Below are 23,958 nucleotides of genomic sequence, written 5' to 3' on the forward strand. Positions count from 1 at the left end.
TTTTATTTAATGTAAGATGGATATTTGAAACTGTCTATTAAAAAGGTTAAAGGTTTCCTACATGAAACACTTTATCTTAGGTAAAGGATATATGAATCAAGTAATACATTTTATTACTAATATTAATACTGCAGCCCATTTGAAGTCATCCTTGTTATTTCCTTACTTGTTTATAAATGATAGGCCACTTAGAATCAAAGAGTTTTGGGGATATTTTATGATTTTACTATAACAGTACGGCACAGAATTGGTTTTTAGAATTAAAATTCCTAACTCAGTTAATTAAATATCACTCAATGAGTAAAACATTATTTCAAACCAAGTCTAACAATTTATAAGCTGCTCTACATAACCAGTGGGTATAGACCCTTTAAAGAAAATGACTTTATAGTTACACATTTAGACTTTCATTATGGACCCTGAAAGACAGATTAGACTGAAGCCTTTGTGGTGCTCTACTTCGAACTGGTTGATGTATAGGATTATAATAGTTTATTCACACACCACATAGATTTTCAACTATTTCATCACCTTTCAATTAGCACTTGAGGGATATACTAGGACAAAGTTGGCTTCAATCATCAGGTTACTTCAAGTCTTCAAAGTGAAATTCTGAATTTTATCAAAAACGTGATTAAAAATGATTTTAAACTCTGAAACACAATAGCATATAGAGATGGAAAAACCTACATGCTATTATTCCACTATTTATATTTTTCATATCTTTATGCACTAGAAGGTCAACAGAAATATAACGTATTCACACTGCCATTTGCTCCTTTATGCAACTTAAAGCAACTTATATGACTTCTCTCTTATATGAACGGCCTCCTTTATTTTTAATGAAAAGCTCTTTATGCATTTCACATGCTTTGTAAAATCACGTCTAAAAACTTCCAATTCCATTCTTTATGTGAGAGGCAGAAATTTACAGTCACTATCAAAGATAGAATTGTCTTTTTGAAACACAAGTTTATTAATTTATTAGTAGCATATATCTTATTCTTAGCCAGAATATGAAGCTGGAGGGTTGCTCTTTCGTACTGGAAAATCAACTACATAATATGGTACAGTATGTGCAAATGTGTACATTGAAGAACTCCGCAAAGGTTTAATCAAAACCTGCTTTCAGTTTATTAAATAATTTCTCAAGAGAACCATTGCGGGAGGTACAGCAACCTCATGACCAAATCATGAGTCTCTTCAGAATTAATTCTTATAAAGGCAGTTTTGATTATGTTGATCCAAGCAATGCTGTGGTGGCAGGTTGGCTAAAGGCAAAGTTTTATTTTTAGTTTCCCCAAATGCTGTGTCACTTGATTTAGGAGGGCTTGGGAATACCCAAGAATTATCTTCCAGAGAATTTCTGCCATAAGAGTTGGGTTCCTGAAAGTTTGTACAGTCACGAGGAATTGGTCTCTCGTTATCTGTCCATGATTGGAGAATTGCTTTCTCTGATAAAATCTTTACATCTCCTGGTAGAGGGGAAGATGTGGTATGACAGAGAGCTTTGCCATTTGGTGAAAGAGAAGGGTGTCTTTTGTATGTTGCAGTGAAATTCGCCAAGTGCAGGTTTGTGCTGTCTTTTCCAAGGTCTTCCATGTATCCGACAGGGGTGCAGGCTAAAAAAGAAAGCACAGGCCAATTGTCAGTTGTCATGGCATTTGTGATCATAAAATATGTAACACTTCATTAATTTGGTTGAATTGATAACTGGAAATAAAATTAACGTTCTCAAGTTTTAATGTAGTCATTGGGCACTGTGACTTGAAGATAGATGACATACAATCTGAGTTCTAATCCTGGATCCGCTACATTGACATTTGGACTTGACTTAAGTCACTACACTGCTCCAGGTATCACTTTTCTCATTTGCAAAATAGACACACCATAATAATCCTGTCCCACTGGCATCGAGCTATTAAAGATGAAGAATTTAAAATTTTAAGAAGTTAGAAACCAATGAAGTTAAAATACAAGTAAAGATCATGTTCTGGGCTTTTAGTGTGACTAGAGAAGGCTTACAGACTATTCACTTCAGTGGATACTAAGAAAGCTGTTCTTAAGTTTTAGTAATTTTTTTTGTTAAATATTATATTCCTTTGCTATTCATTCATATCTTTTTTCCATAGGTGGTCCAAAAGTAAATTTTTTCAGAAAGAATTATATTGTGAATTGGTGAGACTCAAATAGTATATATTCAGGCTTTTATGAATAAAACAGTTTAAATAAAAGCTACAAAATAATCCTATTTCTTGTGAAACACGTATCATGGTAAATGTAAATTCTGCTATGGTCACAGTATAGGTAGAGTAAAAAAAACACAAAAAATTAAAAAACAACAAAAAAAGTTCTTCAGTACACATGCAGTGGTTTAGGAAACAGCCTGCTTTAAAGCCATTATTTAGTCACAGCAGGCACAATGGCAGGATGAGCTTTTGCTCCCCCTACGCCCCTTCTAGGTATCAGCCTGGGCAGAAAGATAAATTTATGCTAAGTCCATAAAAGATGCCAATTGCAACTGAGGCTTGACTCTGGTTTTAGAAGAAAAGCAATTGAACCACATTATAAAATAAGCTCACTGTCTATTTCTTGGGAGATTGGAAGTAACATTGTTCAGCTTTGGGCAGGGTGATATTGTAGGTGAAGAAACAAGGTAATCTAGCCTCATCTCTGTCTGCTCCTCAGAGCATTCTGTTTTATGGTGAGGAGTGGTGGCCTTGAGCCTGCTACTGTCATAGGAAATGTGCTAGAAAATATGGTTCAAATTGAAGCACTAAAAACTTATCACTCACCAGCTCAGAAAGGAACACAAGAACGAACCATTTCTAAATATGGAAAAAGCATTCCTTTATTATTATTTGGAAGTTACATTTATTATATAAACAGAACCACACTGAAAACTCACTGCAAAATGACTGTATGAGTCCCTTTTGAGAGAAGTCTTATTTCTGCCATCAACTTACATTGCCTTATATATAACCATGGTCACTGGAAAACTCAAGGACAAAAGGAACCAAATTAAGTGAGGGCCTGCCAAAGCACCGAGTTATTTTGTCTGATGAAAAAGTAACTAACTAGAAAATGAAACAGATCCGGAATCTAGTTTTCCTTCCCAGGGTGCAACACTGTCCTCCACTAGTGTACACTCCTGAGGAGAGCTGTTTGTAACATACGATTCTTTTATGCACTCTTTAGGGACAATCTAAGTTACAAAGAACAATTTTAAACTGGATGGTGATTATATTTTATAAAAAGTCGTATCTCATTACTTTAAAAAGTAAATTTTAGGGCACTCAAATTTATCTCACACAGCTTTTCAGAAATACAACTATTACGTAATAAAAGGTATAAATGCACTGATTTTTCTCTGAGGTATAAAAATAGCTTTGGCAAAGTAACCACTACTAGTTAACACAAAACTCAGAAAGTTTAATCAACCAAGCAGTTAAATATGACAGGCAAAGCAATGAAAATTTTTGTTTGCCTGAAAGGGATAAGCACCTAGGCTCTCTTCTAAGTAACCTAACCTTTATGGAAAGAAAAAACTTTACAAAAAATTAAAACAGCCAAATAATGAATCAAAGTTACTTTTTTTAAAACAAACAATTCAAAGAGCTAGGTCTCTGGTGTTCTCTGTAATGAAAAATAGCTTTGGGTGTCTTGTTGTCTTTTTTTTCTCTTCTTTTTTCAAATATATGTAGTTGTGGTAAAAGGTCAACTAGAGCAAACTTAACACCTCAGCCTTACACACATAAGCAACACTTGGCTGAGAAAAAAAAGCCACAAGGGGAAAAGAATACAGTACTGAAGAAAAAACACATCAGCAACACCTTTATGTGTGAAGGTGACCAGTATGAGACTGAAGCCAGAGCAGAGAATGGGTAGCCTGTGAACATACTATATATACTCTGGCTTATCAAATTCATTTGATGAGATTCTGATAAGATATGATAGCTAGTTGCTCTTCAAGGGTTTGGCTGGAATCAGTGGTTTCCGGCAAACATTGACTTGCCTTTCTTGATTGCAGTTGGGGTTTTCAATTTTCTTAGTAATTCAGCTTGTACTTGAGTCACCAGATGCAAATTAGACATTTCTCTCTTTAGCTCCCAGTATGCATTTTGTATATCATCACTGAAATACAGAATTTAAAACAAAAGTTAATGGTCATTCATCCTTTATGAACAAAAGAGAGTAACTTTAAAGTAGAAAGGATCATTTCTACATTTCTGCTTGAATTAGTTTTGAGATGATGTAAATTAAAACTTCTTCATTAAGTAATTGAAAGACATTTAATTTGGGCACTATAAGAAGTGGAAAGGCCTTATTCACAATAGTAACACTGACCTAATTTCTAGCAATTAACTGAACTATATTAAACAGAAGGGTATTATAAAAAGTATTCTAACCATTGAGTTTCTTACAGTTCTTGTCTCAGAATTGAGATTTTATCATGACTATAGTGCAGTGGTGTTAAAACATTTAATAGTAAGGAGTATGTTCTTCATTTGCACTGCTGGTCCAGACTAAAGTGATATTCATGTATGGGCTTTAAATTTGTATTTATTTTATGATTATTCTGTTTGGACATTGTGAATTGAAATGCTCGTATCAACTGCTGCATGTATACCCAAGCCCCATTAAAATAAAATTTAGGTTTCATGTATTCTATTCTTTTCTGTTTGACTGGGCTGTCTCATACTGTTCATACTAAACCAATGTGACATGATAGCACAAGACATGAAGAGCCAGATGATTTCCTGGTACAGGAAAAGCAGCTAGAGAGAGGATCATATGAAACAGAAGAAAGAACTTCACAAATGCCTCTCATTTTTATGATTAAAAGTATTTTACCTCAATTATCTGAGGAACTATGTTAATTATTTTACATCTAATTTTTTATACGTTTCAACTTCCATTAAACATTCCTATTTGGATATTTATGATTTTCTTCCTTTCTCGGTTCTTAATTAACTAAATAAGTCAAAATCTTCAGCATATATTCTTACTTTGCTGTACTAGAATACATAAAATATTAGATGTAAGAACAACTGGTACATAGTGTTCAAACGACCATTAATGACTCGTAAAGGTTAGTGTAATTTTAGTAACAATGAAATAAAATTTGACAGACATGCTACTTCATGCTTTAACTTTTGTCTAAGTAAAAACCTTTTTATAACAAACTTCAAGGAATAATACTCTTGAAACTTAAATCTAATATCCTATTTTAATTACAAAAGCAACAGATACATTAAGAAACAGGATTATTTTGAATTATGTAAGGTTACATAGATTTTTCTCAAAATATCCCATTCCACTCAGATGATGCTTTCAATAGAAGCAGCAGAATAAACTTTATACTGCCTCAGAGAAATCTACAGGTCTTAGTCTGATGTAAGCATGACTTGTTAACCAGCAGTCTATTAAAAATCACAGGGCTTTCTGCAGGTTTTTGATAGGTGTGAAATAATTACTTCACAAAAGTTAGGTAAACACCTCTGCTTCACCAGTAATCATCTGAGATGGGTGCTACACTGTTTCACGTAGGAACCTGTCTTCAGTGTGAAGAGCTGTTGGTCCTTGGTGCAATCCTGGGCATTCAGTGTGCTTTCCAGAATTACTCATACTACATAGCAGTCAGTATATACACTGTATGTGTGCTAATAATTTATGCAGTCATAATATGAATAATACTGCTTAAAATAGTGTTTTACTATATGCATGAGATGGTAAATCAGTACCTGACTTGGGGGGGGGGGGGAGCAAATACCCAAGATAGTGTTTGGATACCGAAATATCAAACATTTAATCATTCAAAATAGCTAAGCATGTAAAATAATTTTCATGAGGTGTTTAAAGCAATGTCTAACACACATTTTCCAACTCAATTTAATGAAGACTGCTTATAAATTAGGTTGAACAACTACATCACAAAGTTTAACATCTTATCTAGTCTTTTTCTTTGCCCTAAATGCCACCTGAATTGAAAACTACAGATATAAATATCTGAAATTATTACCAAGTATAAGCTCTCCCTCTTGTGGATAGCAAAGTAATGGCAGTTACTTTAATATTGTCTTCAAGATGTGTTACACATTTATTTTTAATTCTATCTGTTTAAATCATTACTGAAGTGAGATTGGAAAAGGAAAGTTGTCACCCACAAATCTTTAGCAGAGTTCCAACTAATCTTCACTTATCAAGGCATCTTTGAGATTTATAAAACTCCTTGAACACTGAGATGCAATAGTAAAGCACCCAAAATGAGAACCCTAAAAACAATAGATGAAACAAACAAACAAAATGTTTGAGCATTTATTATGTGCGAGGCACTTCACCCACATTCTCATACCAACTTGGAAAACTGGGTAACCTAACTTTACTTGAGGAAATGGGTCCGGGCGAATTTATTTCACTCTAACGTGCTCTGTCCAAAGCGATCTTTTAGTTATCCAGATGTTGTATGCAATGAGTACCAGTAATTAAAAGGTTAACTCTGTGTTAAAGAAACAATACAGTACCTCATCTGCCTGGCAATATGATAAAATACAAAAAAAAGTAGTGTTCCAAAACGGGAGTTTTCCAGGTAACTGAAAAAATAATCCTTAGAAAAAATCTAAACGGCTTTATGGAAACTGTCCTATGTACGTTCCCCCTAATACAGTGAATTTAATTTATCACCTGAACGGTTCCACTTAAAAGTGGATGAGGTAACTTACAAAGATTAATAAAACACAGGGCTATAAACTAGAAATAGGCGTAAATGAGAAGGTGAAGGAAAAGCAAGGTAATACGCAGTAAGGAATGAGGCTAACATAAAAATGCATGGTATAAAGTTTACCAAGGGTAAGTCACAAACTTTTCAGAAGAGGAAAACCTAATCAGTTTTGCAATCCGTATTGCTTACATAAGGTAAGTGCAAACCAATCTGCAAAAACCCCACAAAAGTACTTGAGTACTAATGAGCTAGATAACTTTGACAAGGAAGATAACTTTGAGAAATTAATTTAAATGGACACTGTACTGGACACATTATTAAAAATAAAAAGGGAAAAACTTCTTTGCTGTAATTTTAGAAGTTCAAAGCGTAAACAAAGTACTGTTAGAGTGCAACAGAGACCGTATGGCCCACAGAACCTAAAATATTCACCACTTGCCCTTTATTGAAAAAGTCTGCCTACCCCTGAATCTAGAAGAGTGGCTGCATGGTGTTTCTTTTAACTGTTTTCCCTAACTGACCATTTCAGGTTTTGATAGGAAAAGGTATGAATTCACATTATTTACTTTACTTTCGGTCAGTAAACTTTGGAAGCCAAATGACCAAACAATGAAGTCAAACCAGTATTTTCCATTGGATGGAAGTATCCATGCAGAGAGGGGATGCTAACATAGCGGACACGAAAATTATCAGGTAATTTAAAACACAGTACCTACGTTACTTAAGTAAAAATGATACATATTTGAGGAAAAAGGTTTCAAGTAGCATACATGAGCTCTGATAGCTACTTCTTTTCTTATCCCAGGAGGATAATTCTCTTAAAATTCATGTCATACCAAAGACTAAGGCTGTCCAAGTTTGTGATATTACTGTATAAGGAAATGCATAATTCTCCATGTGCAAAATTGGGACTTATTACAGAATACTTGTACACAGTTCACTCCCTAATATCCTACCTAATTATTGAATGTTCAAAAATTTTGTTTAAGGCGTTACATTATGCACCTTTCTACTACTCAAATTCGAACCTATTTAAGCAACAGTTAAATGTGTCTTATATATTGTGATCAGACATTACATGCAGTGCCCAAATAATACCCACTTGTTTTTAAGGTTAAATCTCATAACAAATCTAAGTACCTATATACAAAGTGGTCTATGGAAGAAGAATGTATTACTTTTGAATGCTAAAGAACATTTATACCTTGAAATGCTTAGTCTTTGGAGATCTCTGCTCTGCAGATTGTCTTCCTGAGATGGAGCCTGTCATTTGTTATAAAAAAAAGTTTAAAAGTTGTTACATTCTATATATTCTCAATACTTTGCATTACCAAAGGCATGTTTCAGATGGACAGAATACATCTGTAACTATATAGCATACACTAGATTTGATATTCAATTTTAATGAAATACCTCCAAACCTATGCAAGATATTTCAAAATCAATTTCAATTATTTAAAGTCATTAATGCTTTAAAAAAATTGCTCTCATGTAAAAGAACTTGGAATCTTACAAAATGTATTTCTGAATATATTAATCTGAAATCTGTATTCTAAAAAGGGTAACAAATAACAAATTAATGTTTATTGAAGGTACATCTGAATGAATTCCATGAGAAAATGGGCTTTATAGGTATTTCACTTTTTGTTATTTTTAAAAAGTACCAAAATTTAACAGGTTACTTTTTAAAAAGATCAGCATAAACTTCCTTGTTCCACATAGATAAGTATATAAAATCTTTATATACTTTAAGTTTTAGTGGTGTAGGTTATCGATAAGACAGAAAAAAACCTATAAAAGATATTAAAAAGTAGACTTAAAATGCTTAAGACAACTCTAACACACTTGTTTGCAATGTATTCTCATTTAAGGATGTATAACAAAAATCACTATCACAGGTTCTAAATCAGCTGGCAGAAGTGGCCAGTATAAACTGAAAGAACAAAATTTTATTTTAGTATTTTTTATTTACATAATTAAATATGTTTTAAAGTAAAACATTAAAAAGCTATATAAGGACTTTGTGAGTACTATGAACTTGGGAGAGTAAAATATTAAAATGTTTTCTACTATAGGAGTTAAAGTATTGCTTGGATCTCTGATTATTCAGAAAATACCAACTGAAAATACTTTAACAGTTAAGTTGTATCTTGGGGAGTGCGGGGAAACAGAACTGGCCAGAGAGTCAGACAAGGTCTAAAGCGCATGACCTTGGACATTTTTCTTTCCTGTTCTCCATAGGAGGTAAAGAAATCAGATCAGGTCACTTTTAGTTTCTTTGCATCACTGATTAAAACTATACATTTAAATTAGCATATACTTAAACACATATGCAGAACTGAAACTTCCCCCCGTTTTTTTTTTTTTTAGAAAAAGAATAGTTTATTTCTTCTAGAGAGGAAGGGATAGGGAGAGGAAACACAGATGTGAGAGTGCAACATTGATTGGCTGCCTCCTACACACCCTCTACCAGGGATTGAGCCTGAAACCCTAGCATGTGCCCTTGACTGGGAATGGAACCGGCAACCTCCTGCTGCATGGGAGGACATCTAACCGAGCCACACCGGCCAGGGCTGGAAACCTTCATTTTTAAAGCCAATGATACCTTTTAAAAAATGTGACAGTTTGGGTTGGAAAATTATTTTTCCAGTTACTGCCTAACAATTCAGAAAAAATTTATAAACTAGCATTAAGCATAAAGGAATTGTCTCTTAATACTGAAAGACCTGGTTCCTGGCCAGTCATCAGTGTGCCATGTTCTAAAAGGCAGTAATGGATCTGTTTCCTAACTAGTGCCATCTGATGTGGGAGTTTCCCATAAAGAGGCTCCTATACTAGAAGACTTCTCAGAACCTTCAGTACACAACAGCACATTGTGAATGGGCCATTATTAGGTACCTTAGACATCTACTCCATTTTACTGATCCAGTGTTCCCTACACACCCTTTCGCAGTGATGTCTGTTTTTCTCAAAGCATCACCTGGATAATAAAGGCTGGAATACTGGGGGATACAGAAAGTCTAAAAGGCCCATAGTGGAAATGATCCTGGAACCTCGACTTCATTAATACCAAACACTAATCAAATGAGTTCACCAATACTTAAAAAACAAACAAACCCCAAAACACTATTATGTCCGTGTAGGATTCTGTATCACTTTTCAGAAGGTGTTACGTGTTTCACAGAAAGTACTATCTTAAAAATATTTGTTAATAATGGCTATAGTAGATACAAGCAAGATTATTAATGTGAACATGAATTTCTTTCCTTGGCTTGCATTTTGATTCTTGTGCTGACTCTGACCAGCAATACCTTTGAAACAAGATTTAAAGTACACATTCCACAATGTCAAGATAAGATTTCAAGAAAAAAAGAGGAAAAAAACAAAACAAACAATAAGATTTCAACCTGGAACCCTTGATGAATTAAGCATTTCCCTTCTTCCTTTCCTGTTTCATTTTCTTACATTAGTTGTGAGCATTTTTAACTTTATATCTCACCTCCCTCTGCCAAATAAATTCCAATGAAAGTGGGGACCTTTTTTTAAAAAAAAATTCTCCCATTTCACCTTTGACTCTTAAAGTGTCTTAATCTCGCAGAATCAATTTAAGCAGTAGTAAAATAGAAGTGGTTTCTAAAGTTTATTCTACCTTCAATTCTGTTTCTGTGATTTGACAGATGAATTAAACTAAAAGCAAATTTATCCCCTAGCACCATCTAGTGGAAAAGAGTAATAAGAACTGAATTATAACTCATACACATTACATACCCTGGAAAGCAATGCTTTTCTGAATTATCATAATTACGTGTTGTTGTTTTTTGTTTTTTTTTTAAACATTCACTTATTGAATGTACTAGGCATTATACTAGGTATTATATACTAGGCACTGTTAATTGCTTCATATATATTTAATTTAAATTTCATTGAAAAATAGGTATTTAATACCTACTTTATAGAAAACAAATTCAGAACAGTTAAGACTTTCCTAATGTTAGTTAATAAGCAGTACCACAATTATAAGCCAAGTTTTTAAGATTCTCTGGTACTGTTTCCTACTCTATAAGGAAATATCCTTTAAATTACCCATATGTATAAAGCTATCAAATTATTTCAAGTAGAATGTATACACTGACAATTATAATTCAGAGCTTCAAGGTGCAGATCTTTAGTTGCAAGCACATCTTTTTGAGAGAAACCTCTCAGGACTCCTGGCAGTTGGGCTTGGGGGAAAGAATGCTGAAAGCCTTTGGAGGAACTGTGGTACATAGTCACAGGTTCAAAGCTGGGAAAATTATCTTGAGATGTCAAACAGGAAAAGTAACATTTTGGCTCTAACAGGAGTTGATTGTAATTTTTGTACTGTTTCCCCTTTATCAGGGCTGGGTGCTCCAAGACAAGCTCTTTGTCCAGTTCAGAGGAATTCATTTGGTCAAGGCCAAAGCAGGATGTTGAATTACTCTTGATGCCTGGCTCATTCTTAACCAGCGGTCACGTTCGATAAAGACCGCATTACAGAAATGAGAGAACTGTCCGCTCCATGTAAGGACGTAAGGACAGCTGGAATTCAGAGGCACAGTCCCAGCTGGCTGTCAGGGAGTGTTGGAAGTAGTTCCTCTTTCAGCTGGTGACATCCCAGAGGAACCTGGGGTAGGCGACACAGCTTCTCAATAGTGCTGACATGCTCAGATGGGCAAAACGGTTGAGCTGAAAAACTAACCAGTTGCCTTAGTTTGAAATACATGACTGTATGTAATGACTGTCTGATTCCACACTACTAATAAGCTTTTAAATTTCTTGAAATAACTATTTTAAACTGCATTTGCTGCCTTCTCTCACACTCCCCTGCTTCTCTATCCTTTTTACTCTCTGCACTCTCTGTCATGACGTCTGAAAACATGTATCCAAGCTCATCAGTGCCCAATATAAAGTACTAGTAAATAGACTCTTGGTGAGGACAGACAGGCAGCTGTGGTTTAGTGGATGACTTTAAGCTAACCGCACTCAAGGAGCTAAGCTGAGTTTTTTGTTTCTGCCCCCACCCCCAAATTCTTGAATTCTCAGCTATTTGCTAAAGATCAAACTTGCCCCAAAGTACTAGACTTATGAAAATTAGTGGACTCTGTATAGTCTTTTTTAAGAATTCTAAAAATCAAGTTGTCTCTTGTGTCTAAATCAAATTATTAAGGAAAACAAATGGGAAACTTAAAACCTGAGTTCTTTTTAAACCATACAGAGAAAAAATGACTTAAGGAAATTGAAGGAAAGGGAGTTTGAAAGAATGGCTTTAATAAATTAGTGAATAATAAGCTTTATAAACATTTGCTTTTTTATACAACAAAATCATGTAATTCTGGGATTATGCTAAAGTGTCCAGTATATCAGACTTTAGCAAAACCTGGGAGGGTAAAAGCAGAAGCTTCAGAGAGTGCAACTCCAAGGGGCTACACCTTGTTGGCTCTGATTCAACACCCAGTTAAAAGCCATTCACACAATGCACACGGAACCTGGATTTCTCGATTTAATAATTCCGCAGTACCGTCTGTTTGGCTTTTCGTAGCTCTATTTTGAGACTGTTACATTCTTTCTTCATCAGTTCTAGTTCTTGTTCCAAGCCATGGATCTTCAGGTCACAGTTCAACTTTTCCACCTCCCAGCCTGATGAAGGTGGATTTAAATTCCTTATTACTAGAAAAGAGATGGGCATTACAATTTTTATTTCTGCCTTCTACATTACTTGCAGTTCTAAAAAGGTTATGCTAATAAAATGCAGATAACAGAAAAACTAATATAAAATATGCAAAATTATTAATAGTTTTTTAAAAATGGTAATTACTTTAACAAAACCTATGCTAATTAGAATAAGAAATAAGCAGTCTTATTTTAGAATGTATTGTTCACCCCATCCCTGATTTTCTGTTTAGGTTAAAGTACAAATTTGTCAGTGTAGAACTTCAAAATAACATAACACTAGTCAAGCATATGCTAAAATTATACACAGATTAACAATCTTTATATAAGATTGACAGTGACAAAATTTAAATAAAGTGAGTAAACTGAGGCTCACTCAGCTAATCACTCCATCTAGTCCTTTCAGAATACAAAGCTTGACACTTAAGCCTAGAACATTATGTCAAAACAATTTTATTCATAAACCTTCCACTGCAGATCCTCGATACAACTGAATACTGAATTATCCTTCCTTAGGCTACCAAGAAAAAGTCCCAATCAACTACCATAAGAGATCTCATCTCAATCTCCTATCCAAAGTTCTCTCAGAGACCTACTTTTCAGCTTGTTTCATTAGAATGTTCATGCGAATACGCTAATACTCATATCCCACAGACCTAACTTTTCACCCCAGCAACTCATCATTCATCTGTACATTTTAATAACCTTCAGAAATTAAAAAAAAAAGTAATTGTAACTAGTCCATGACAGTGTGTCTAACAGTGGGCAAAAGGTCAGTGGGAAGGAAAAGCCAGGACATACCAGTGGGCAAGAGGCTCTGACAAGGATGGGGTTCTACTCCTTTCTTCATCTACTTCATCACAAACTAACCCTGAATAAAACCCTTTTTCCCCCCAGGAGAAGTGGAATTTATATCTAAGTAAAAGTTAAAAGGAGTTGATACTTTGTGAAAGCGGAACAAAGAAATTAATATAAGCCTAAAAATTAAAAAATAAGTTAAAGCTGTGGCATACAGATAAAGAAAACCGATCATGGATATAACACACGAATGGAAAAATGTATTAATTCTGTTAGAATATTTGTAACAAGTAAGTGGCCTACCCTGCTGAGTTTCCACCTCTGTCCTTAGCTGGAGGAGTTCTACTTCTTTAGACTGCAGTTGTTCATTCAATACTTTCAAAGATTCAGAGTTGTCTTTGTTCTAGTTAAGTAGGGAAAATGCCAAATTACATTCAGTAAAGTCTGTAGGTTGGTATTATGTATTAATTTTCAGGTAGATGTTGAAAAACTGCTTCTAGCCTTTTAAAAGCAAGATGGGGAAATGAACTCAGTTCTTCACTAATCTCTTTTTTCCTTTTTCTAACTTGGGACATATTATTCACTGGCTTTTTTTAAAACACTGACAAATTATACCATGTCCTGATTTTTCAAAATAAGTTAGTGGTGTTAGATGTATTTAAGTCCTAGACATCATTATATACTAAGTATTTATTTTGCATAGAAATAAGTTGCAAACATTACTATTAAAACTTTCTATTTATGTCTTGAGCACGTATATTTTTAATTTTTAATTTAATAAATATAACTATTTCTCACTTTAAACTCTTGATTGAGAAAACTCATTTGCAATACACAGATACCATTCTTTTCAAACCAACTTACCATTTTATCCAGTTTGCTCTTTAAATTGTCTCTATCAATGCAAACCTCTCGGTATGCGTGATAGGCCTTATTTACTTGTTCCCGTCCCACAGAACTTGTTTCTTCATCTAACAGAGCTCCTGTAAGCTAATGATGTACCGTTAGAAGAGGAGGCTTGAAGAGGGTACACTCTACACAGAATAATTGTCTTCTGATGGCTCTGCATCTATGTTAATCACTGTAATGCAGGGATCAAGCCTGGACTAGAATTAACTGAACATTTCACTTCCACACAATTAAGCTTTACTGATTAAGACAGCAAAGGAGTACAGAATATTTTTTAACAGTATTCTATTTTATGCTTTTACTTACTCATTATTTTGTACTTTGCAGTATCTATTTTGTAACATTTATTTATCATGCTGGAACACAGTACATCGTTCTTTTATAGTCCTTAGGTGTTTTCCAAATCGTAGTACTTAATTTCCATTATCACTAAAGAAATCAGGTTAAGGTATACTTGACTTTTTAAGGAATAGATGGGTTAGTTCATTAAATCCTATATTATTCCAGAATAGGAATTAATATGATTGTTGGTCACAAAGTACAGAAATTTTTCCAATGTTAACTATACCAAATCACAATATTCTTCTGAACTTTAAAATACATACAGCTATAAGCTCCAAAATGTTACCTTTTCTCACTTTATCCCAGTATGTCACAAATTTATTTAATTGCCATTACAGGACATTCATACGAACACAAAGAAATGATTATTTTTACAACTGACCCCCTCTTCTTCTATTCCCCCAAATAAAACTCTAACAAGCTCCACCCTTGAGTTTTCACAAGAAGATAATTCGTTTCCTTAGCTAAGGAATCCATTTCCTTCCCCATTTGCTGAAGCTGCTGTTTGTAAAATATGACTATACTGATCTGAAGAAAACAAAGTTAAAACTTTAACACTCAAAAATAAATGGATGAGTGAGGAAGATTTCCCAATACACAAAGCCATGTATACCTGGTGATTTATAACTAAATCAACTACCTTGCTTGTATATTCTACAACATTTTAAGACTGTCAGGTTTCTTCATGAAAAAGGTAAATAAAAGAAATTTATCACTTAAAAAGCATTATTCTTGTTATATGTGTTCAAAAGCAAAAGAGAATGTTGAGATAAAGAAGATATAAGTCCTGGCGAAGACATTATTAAATGTATTAGAACAGTGTTCCAGGAGCTTCCACCTTTGACCATTCCCTTTACTGGCTATAATTTTTGTACAGATTTTAAAATTCTGAATAAAAAAACATACAGTTATGAAGCTAAGGCAATCTGGGAAAAAAGGTAAGGAAAATATCTGGCATATATTCTCTCCAAATTGCTAATCCTATTCTACAAATATTCCCCCAGCACATGTATGTGAAACGGCTTGACAGGTACAATGTCTAGAGGCGAGCAGTGAGTTATCCTTGGAAATTCAGTACAACCGTGGAAGATGGACAGAAAAATATTTAACATTTTACATATTTTGAATTATTTTTTAAGCCATAAAACACAATGAAGGTAATAAGTAATTACCTTTTCTTCTAAAAATCTCACTCTCTTCTTGAGGAAAGAGTTCTCTTTCTCTGAATCCTTGAGCCGTGTTTTGATGTCTTCATACGCGGTAACAAGGGCAAAATGGGAAGCAACAGACTCATCTGAATATATTGAGACTGGAGTCCCTGTGTCTCTCCTATGGGCTTTCTCGTGATTTAGAATGCAGATATCATCTTCTACCAGTGTATCCATGACAGCTATTTAAAAGAAAATATAAAATACAAATGTCTCACTGAATGAACAGGGAAAAGAAGTGTGTTTAGAATAATGTGAATTCTGAGGCAATGTTTAAAAATTCCTGTTTCTTTCAGAGGCAGTATAGTATATGGTTAAGAGAATGGACTCCAAAACCAGACTGCCAGGGTTTGAATCCAAGCTCTACTACTTAGTGTCTGTGTCACTTTGTGCAAATTGCTTAACCTCTCTGCCTCAGTTTCCTTATTTACAAAGTAAAAGAAATAATAGCAACTTCTTCATAGAGTTTTTAAGGACATTAAATGAGTTGATATCTATAAAGCATATAAAATCATCTCAGCTGTTAGTATTGTAAAAAATTGTGAAACACCATTTTCAAAGAATAAAAAATTTTAAACTCTTTATACCCATATATTTCTTCCTCATCAACATTTCCACTCTTAGATAAGTAGCAAGTTTTACAGCTTCCCAAATTATAAATTTTCAATAACTTTTAGTATAATTCATTACCATATTATTACAGATGTTTTAATGCATAGTCTACTATATTCTTTTCATACCAGTTACTGGTTATATTCGTTATACATTCAAAATAGAAGACAAAGGAATTAACATTTGAGTGTCCACTATATCCCAGTACCATGTACTACATTCTTTTAATATTATCTTATTTATCCCTACAATTCTACAAAGTAGGAATCATCTACAGTTGGTTGGGATTTGAAGGGTAAAGCAATCTGCCCAAAATTAAAGCTAGTAGAACATTAGCTCTGTGAGGGCAGAGGCTATGTCTGGGTTTTGCTCATCATCGTGTCCCCAACTCATCACTGTGTGAAGACAGATGCTCAGTATTGACTGATTATTGAAGAGTGGAGCGAGTATGATTCAAATCAAACTCTGAGCCTAAAGCCTGAGAAGACAGTTACTTCATTGGTTAGTGAACAACACACTTGCTCTGTACATCTACTTTTGTTGTTAGGTTCAGCATTACTTCCCCATCTGAGTTACGTTCCTGAAAAACTCGATGGAAGGAGAAATAGTGGCTGAAACCTTTTAAAACCTCATGGGAAAGACAAGGTAACAGGGACTACAGGCCATAAGAGAACCTAAAACATTCAAGACACCAAACATGGCATTCTAAATGAAGACTATCAATGGTATTTCAAAGATTAGTAATTGAGTCCTGAAAAATGTTATGTACCAGCCCTTGCTTGAGATAACATCTGATTGCTTTCTAGTGTCAGTCACTGTTGTAAAAGCATTATAGGTGAGGAAACTGATGTAGAAGGAATTTAACTAATTTTCTATAGTGACACAGTAAATGGAGAGTTGAGATGTAAACACAGGTGCATAATCTGTTTCACTAGGCCTGCTTTTCTCCAAAACTTCTGATTTTCCTCCCTCTATCAATCAATGCCTGTAAAGTTTGTTTTACTTTATTTCAGAACATAAATACTAAGGAAAGATTTTGCTTATGTGTTTTTTGGGGGTCTGGTCTTCTATCACTGTATATTCTGGTTTTCTGATTTTATAACTAAAACCTTCCAACTAAAGTAAGACTTCAGAGTGCCTAGCAATTTGTTTCCTAAATGGATTATGGGAAAGGCAGGCAAAAGTAAACCTGTATACTACAAGTCTGAGTAGGTGAAATCTGCTACTCAATCAGTCTTCACTCTTAAGCTAGAATCTTTCCTAGTTTATCAACGAAGTCCAAAAACAAGAAAGGACTAGGCTGCCTATAATACCCCACAAAAGTGGCAGATCCTCATAACCGTTAAGTTTTCCTCTGGGGTCAACGCTCTTCCAAAATAACAGCCAACATCATTCCAATCATGTTGCTGCTAGCTGAAATCCTCTTATTTCCTTTCCAAAAGGAGAGTATGGGTTACTCCCATATAGCAAACTGCAAGCATGTATCTCAATATAAGACTCTTGCACACACACATAGTATCTTAAGAGCAGACTAAGTAAAATAAGAGTAGACGGCTAGTCAAGTGTAGGATGTAGTCTAGTTTAAAGAGAGGTAAATTGTGCCCATCTTAGACATCTGATATAGAACATCTTAATATCTAACGAAGTGGGCAGGATTTATTCAACTGGAATACTTTTTTTTTCTAAAGACAGCTGAGAAACAAGAAATAAGTATAAACTGCTCTACACTGTCAAAGACGTAGTTTGTACACTTTAAGGTAAGTAATAATTGAAAGAATACAGAATGGTCTGGGGATTGAGGGATGGAGAAGAAGAGCAGTTTTTTAAACAGGTACCACAAAAGCTCAAATGACATTTAACTATTTTTTTAAAATACTTAAAAAAAAATTTTTTTTTTAATTACTTTGAGAGAGAAAAACATCGATTGGCTCCCTTCTGCATACACCCCCCCCTACTGGGGAATGAGCCTGAATCCTAGGAATTGAATCCATGACCTTTTTGGTGCATGAGATTATGCTCATCCAACTGAGCCGCACAGGCCAGGGCAAGATCAAATGACTCTTAATTAACCCTGTCCTCTTAGGTGAAGAGGGTGGTTACTTTCATTATACTTACTGTACTTAAACCTTAACTGTTTCCTAAATTCCAGCAGGGGGAACAAGTTCAAAGGCCTGAAAGAGTGTGGGGAGAAAGGATGAGTAAAGGAATGGCAAGAGATAAAATTGGAAAAACAGAATGGAGACAAACTGTGATGGTTCTTTATGATAGGTAGATGACTACAGAATTTGGTTCTTACATCTGGACATGATTCAAAAAACGATGAGGAATAATTACACAACATTTGTAAAATATATCACAACAAAATGAATTACTTAGTATTGTGCTAAGTGTTTTACAAATATCCCATTTAATTTTCATGATGACCCTGTAAAGTAGAAAATCTTATTATACCCATTTCACAGATAAGAAAACCAGGACCTGGAAAGGTTATGAAGCTTAGCCAAAACCAGATAATTACTAAGCAGCACAAGCACCTGGGTTTCAGAACCTATTAGTATTTTTTCTTCCTCAGTGAATCTTTTACACACTTAAGTTCATCAAAAACTATAAAAACTAGAAACCCTGTGGAATATTGTTAAGTACTTTAGATGGAAGGAGGTATATTGATACAACAATGTCACATTTTACACAGTATGATAACTGGTCATTTTTAGGAAAAATGAGTACTCGGGCTGGTTTATGTATCTGATGCCTATTTTATTTATAGATAACCATAAAGTTGCATACGGTGGTCTCTCTCTAAATTTAAAAAAATTATTTGCATAAGAACTTTTTCAAGTTTTATATCATCTCTATGTATTTATTCTATATATTTTAAACATGATATGAAATGCACTGGAAGGCAGCAGAAAAATTGCTTATCTGTCCTAAAAATTAAAGGATATGAATCAATAGTTAAATGAAGAGATCTACTGGACAAGATTCCAAAAGAAGGAGCTTCTGTCTTCCTGAAGTTTGAGGCCAGCAGTGACACATGGTTGTGTTCTGATGAACCAACGTGGAAACTCTCTGACCCCTCTCCTGTTTGCATTTTTTATGGAGGCTTCATTACATAACAGGCATAATTGATTACATCATGGGCAAATGATTTAACCTCCAGCCCCTCTTCATTACCTGGGGACTGTGGAACTGAAAGTTCCAACCCTCTAATCAGATGGGTGGTTCTCCTGGCAAGCAGCCACCATCCTCAGGTGCTGTCCAAAAGTCATCTCATTAACATAAACTCAGGCCTGGTGGGAAGGGGCTTGTTATAAATAAGACACCCATTTCACCTTTATGGTTCTGATGTGATTTCAGGAATTGAGGATGAGACCAAATACAGGGATGGGCAAAAGTAGGTTTACAGTCTTGAGTCCCCCAAAACAGTTTATTCTTGCATTATTTATTAATTATTGTATTATTTATTTGTATTACAACTATAGACCTAATTTTGCCCACCCCTGTATTATGACAAAAGATGCTCTCATTGCTTGTATCCTTCAGGAAATTCCAAGGGTTTGGGGAGCCATGAAGACCAAATATATATGAGAAATATTATTTTGGTTACCTGAATGACCAAATATATATTTCTTATAAGTCACAATATTGCAATAATAATGTAGGACGAAGGGCACAATTTGCCAGATCAGGTATATAGAAAAGAGAACAGTAGTTCCTGAGGCTAGGGGAGGGACATAAAGAAAAAAAAAAATGATTCAAACATTATCAGAATTATTTCAGAAAATCTTAAATTTCAGTCTTCACTACAGTCAACATCGAGAGGACCCTCAGTTGAGTATGCTATATATGCTGGGGTATGAGACACTAGAAAATACAGAAATATCTTCTGACACCAGACTGGTCCTTTTTCTAGGAGTAAATGTGATTATCTTCTCATATTCATCATCATAGTATCTACCATTTATTGCTTACTTACCATAAGTCAGGCACCAGTGCTTCCAAGTGATTTTTCTATTTAGTACTATTACTCTATAAACAAAGTCTTAGAAAAATTAAATACTTTAATTACAGCTACATAAGTAATCAGTGGCAAAGCTGGGATGTGAACCCAGATAGCTGTCTTCCAAATTTATGCTCTTTTTTAAAATTTAATTTTGATTTTTAAAAAATTTTTTATTTATTTATTTTTTTTGAGAGAGAGAGAGGGGAAGAGAAAGAGAGAGAGAGACACTATTTGTTGCTCCACCCATCCATGTACTCATGGGTTGACTCCTGCACGTGCCCTGACGGCATGGAACCTCCAACCCTGGCATATGGGGACAACACTCCAACCAACTGAGCTACCCAGCCAGGCGCAATTTAAGCTCTTAATAAAACATTCTGACAGGCAACATGACATGGATTCTGATTTTCCCCAAAATAATCTGGATGAGACAGAGCTCAGTGGTAGAAAGAACCCTGGCCTGAGATTCAGAAGTCCAGATCTAGTATATAATCTGACGCCTTCATTTTTAGTTTACATCCCCAGATCTAAATTTCCCCACCAATAAAATGACAGGGTTGAACTACATCACTAAGATGCCACCTTCCTAAATTGTGAAGGCAAAATTTTAATCTGAATATGGAACGGCAACCTTGAGATAGAAGGGAATTCACATTTTTGCCAGGAACTGAATAAAAGGTATACAGTACACACATTACCACACCAAACTTGGCTAGAATGGTATTATCACTACCAGATAAGAAAATGGAGGCTCAAAGAGGTGAGGAAAATTTGCCTGTAATCACTGGTAGTATGTGACGGAGGCAGGGTTTAAGTCAAGACCTGTTTGTTACTTTTTTCTATTCAACATTGCCTCTTTTGTTTAAAAAAATTTTATTGTTGACAATATTGCATATGTCCCCCATTTTGCCCCCCCCTTTGCCCACCTCCTTCCAGCCCCTGTCCCTTCCTTGGCCCTCACCACACTACTGTCTGTGACCATGGGCCATGCATATATATTCTTTAGCTAATCCCTTCACCTGCCTTCATCCAGTGGTGCCCCCACCCCCACCCGGTCGGTTCCCTCTGACATTTGTCAGTCTGTTCCATGTATCCATGCCTCTGGTTCTATTTTGTCTGTCAGTTTATTTTGTTCATTACATTCCACATAGCAGTGAGATCATTGGTATCTGTCTTTCCCTTACTGGCTTATTTCGCTTAGCATTTCCATCATGTTTCTACCTCTGAAAAGCCAGAATATCCCTTCATATGGTTAGTCAAGGTACTATGGAGCAAGAATTAAGTCTTATAGAAGCAACACTCCTCCTTCTCTATTTTTAATGAAATAATCAGAGGCAGGAATGGCCTAACTAGTTTATAAAGAAGGGATCATCAAGTGCCTTTTTTCAAGATACTGTCAACTCAATCTATGTAACTCAGCACTGAAATGCCCTGTATCTCAGTGAGTGTCCAAAAATGTTAGCATCAGATATACAGTATGAAAATCTCATTTTTATAACCCTCATTGAGTTATCCCACTGTGTCAGTCCAGAAATCAGTTTGTATGGCCAGGGAATCAAGATTTTTTCAGGGTTAGCATAGGTATAAAAAGCATTCTACTTCTTTTCATTCCTTTCATAAAGTAATACATCTCAATGTCATTGAGCACCTATGTACACTGAATGTTACTAGTATTAGCAATAAGTATTGTCTAATAGTGATATGACAATTATAATCCACACTGTAAATACCACACTGGCTGTTACTTCATGAATTATGAAAAACTTCGTAACATTTTATTAATCATGACAACATTCTGTGTTGGTAATTAATATTTACCAAGTGTTTATAGTATGTCGGGCAATATGCTTTGCCTTTGAGAGAAATTATCTCATTTATTTTTAATTCATTAAATCGACATTAAGATGTCTGAGGTGGGCAAGAGAGTCTTTGTATCACAGGTGGAGCAACTGAGACAGGCGAAGGCCAGAAAATGTGGAAGCCAGGAGTGAAAATCAGCCAGCTGACTCCAGAGCCAGCAAAACTCTTAGAAACTATGCTCTGGTACCTTGAAGAGTAAGCCTCAAATACCATTTGAGAGAGAAAATGAAGAGGAGATTTAGTCTTTTACCCAGTGTCAAGCGAATGAGCAGAAAAATCAGCACTAAGATCCTGAGTGAATGTCCTGACTTAATCCAGCGTATTTCCCACGACACTATACTGTTTAACATTAAAACTTTACATTTGTATACAACTTCCCATTTTAGAAACAATATCGCATTAAAAAATTTTAATAACCCTGTGAGGGAGGCACAACTCCTAATTTACAAATGTCGTGGTAATCACAACAGGTTGGGAAATGAGATATGGCATGTTTAGAGAACTGGAATTTAAATTATGCCATGTGATCTTGCTCAATCCAATTTAAAATTACACAAAAAAGAAAGCGTTTTCTACGCTTAAAAGGCAAGGGTCAATTTCAATCATTGTAGGTCACTGTCTTTTATTAGCATATTTCTAGCAACAAATCCTGGAGCAATTTGTTTCCATTTGTATTGCAGTTTTCGCGAGTATCTTACCTCACTTTTGCGTATTTGAGTTCCCTGTTTGTAGGGACGGGGGTCTTCGCCTACCTTGCAGGTAGCAGTCACTCAACAAAAGATCGAAGACCGTACAAGGCTCGGGTTAGACACCGGAGAACCGACGAGCGCCCAGGGCGAGCCTCGGCGACGCGCAGGGGGTCAGCCCACTGCTCGGATGCCCCGGGCAGTACCGTCCTAGCCTCGCGTACCTCTTTCGTTTTACACATAAATGCAGTCTCAGTGAATGAAATAAAACTGAAGGTGCCCCCCTAAATCAGAGCCCGGAACGAAAATAAGGATAAGTAAAGCGAAGGACCAAGATGGGCCCGGAACAGCTGGGTGCGAGGGCGGCAGGGGTAGGGGATGCCCGGGGCTGGGCCGCGCCCTAGTCGTAGGAAAGGACGTGTCTCCTCGGGACGGCAGCAGCAGCGGTTGGTCCCGGCGCTGCCCGCGACCCCAACCCGGCCAAAGCGAGTCACTCACCCCGAAGACAGGCCGCGCAGGGCCGCCGAGTTTCGATTCCCCTGTGTTCGGAAACGGACCGAGAACAACCCGGGTCGCCAGGGGTCACCACGGTCTTCCGGTTTCCTCGAAGACACCGTCGCTTCCCCAGCGAAGGCAGCCGCTCCGGGTACACCGCGGAGGGATTCCCATTTCTTCAGCCTCGGCTGCGCCCGGACCGACGCGGCCCCACCGCTCGGCTGGGCCCCGGAGGCTCAGGAAGGAGTGGCTCCCGAGACAGGAGGGGCCCAGCCGCCGCCGGAGCAGGCCCGTTACCCAGCAACACGCGCGCGAGGTCCAGGCCGGCGGGCCGGCGACGGCCTCAGCGCCCGCACCGGCCTCACGGCGGCGCGGAAACGCTGCCCAGGGGGGCTTGAGATGAGCTGCACACCGACGGAAGTGACCGCCGGGGGGTCGGCGCCAGGGCGGCGCCAGCGAACCGGAAGTCAGGCCTGAGGGAGTTGGGGGAAGAGCCGATACTTGCAGGGGCGGGGTTTGAGGAGGAGGTGGGCGTGGCGTACGTACTACGTGTCCCGTGAGTCTCCGCGGCGGGACGGGGCGGGGCGCTGCCTGCGAAGAGGTGGAGGCGGAGCTGACGAGTTGGGTAAGGGCGTT

The 23,958-nt window shown here is 36.3% G+C and overlaps 2 protein-coding genes across 7 annotated transcripts in view; one reads left to right on the plus strand and one right to left on the minus strand.

Moving 5' to 3' along the window:
- Positions 1-952: 952 nt before the first annotated feature.
- Positions 953-23,888, minus strand: AZI2 (5-azacytidine induced 2). 2 transcript variants are annotated; one of them, XM_081160695.1, is made up of 8 exons: positions 23,326-23,888; positions 15,631-15,848; positions 14,072-14,197; positions 13,511-13,610; positions 12,258-12,406; positions 7,926-7,984; positions 4,016-4,134; positions 953-1,622 (listed from the first exon to the last, which is right to left on the minus strand). In XM_081160695.1, exons 2-8 carry the CDS (start codon positions 15,841-15,843, stop codon positions 1,210-1,212), a joined length of 1,179 nt encoding a protein of 392 aa, XP_081016821.1. In that variant the 5' UTR covers positions 15,844-15,848; positions 23,326-23,888; the 3' UTR covers positions 953-1,209. The 2 variants fall into 2 exon arrangements, with proteins under 2 accessions (XP_081016821.1, XP_081016822.1); XM_081160696.1 differs by lacking the exon at positions 14,072-14,197 and having other exon boundaries at positions 23,326-23,759.
- Positions 23,841-23,958, plus strand: part of ZCWPW2 (zinc finger CW-type and PWWP domain containing 2) — a 66,779-nt gene continuing 66,661 nt past the window's right edge. For 2 of the 5 annotated variants that reach the window (XM_081160697.1, XM_081160699.1), the window contains exon 1: positions 23,889-23,947. The gene's annotated coding sequence lies outside the window, so the exon portion shown is untranslated. Of the gene's footprint in view, positions 23,948-23,958 lie in introns of all 5 variants that reach the window. The other 3 variants (XM_081160701.1, XM_081160698.1, XM_081160700.1) reach the window with 3 other exon arrangements.

Source organism: Miniopterus schreibersii (genome assembly GCF_964146895.1).
Source record: "Miniopterus schreibersii genome assembly, chromosome: 15".
Lineage (NCBI taxonomy): Eukaryota > Metazoa > Chordata > Mammalia > Chiroptera > Miniopteridae > Miniopterus > Miniopterus schreibersii.

What these genes read in the sequence shown, in the direction of transcription:
- AZI2 (XM_081160695.1), bottom strand. Translation starts at nt 15,843, where the DNA reads ATGGATACACTGGTAGAAGATGATATCTGCATTCTAAATCACGAGAAA. An exon ending in TGAGATTTTTAGAAGAAAAG is followed by an intron (nt 14,198 to 15,630) that starts GTAATTACTTAT and finishes GTACATCATTAG; the next exon opens with CTTACAGGAGCTCTGTTAGA. An exon ending in AGAGGTGGAAACTCAGCAGG is followed by an intron (nt 12,407 to 13,510) that starts GTAGGCCACTTA and finishes TCTCTTTTCTAG; the next exon opens with TAATAAGGAATTTAAATCCA.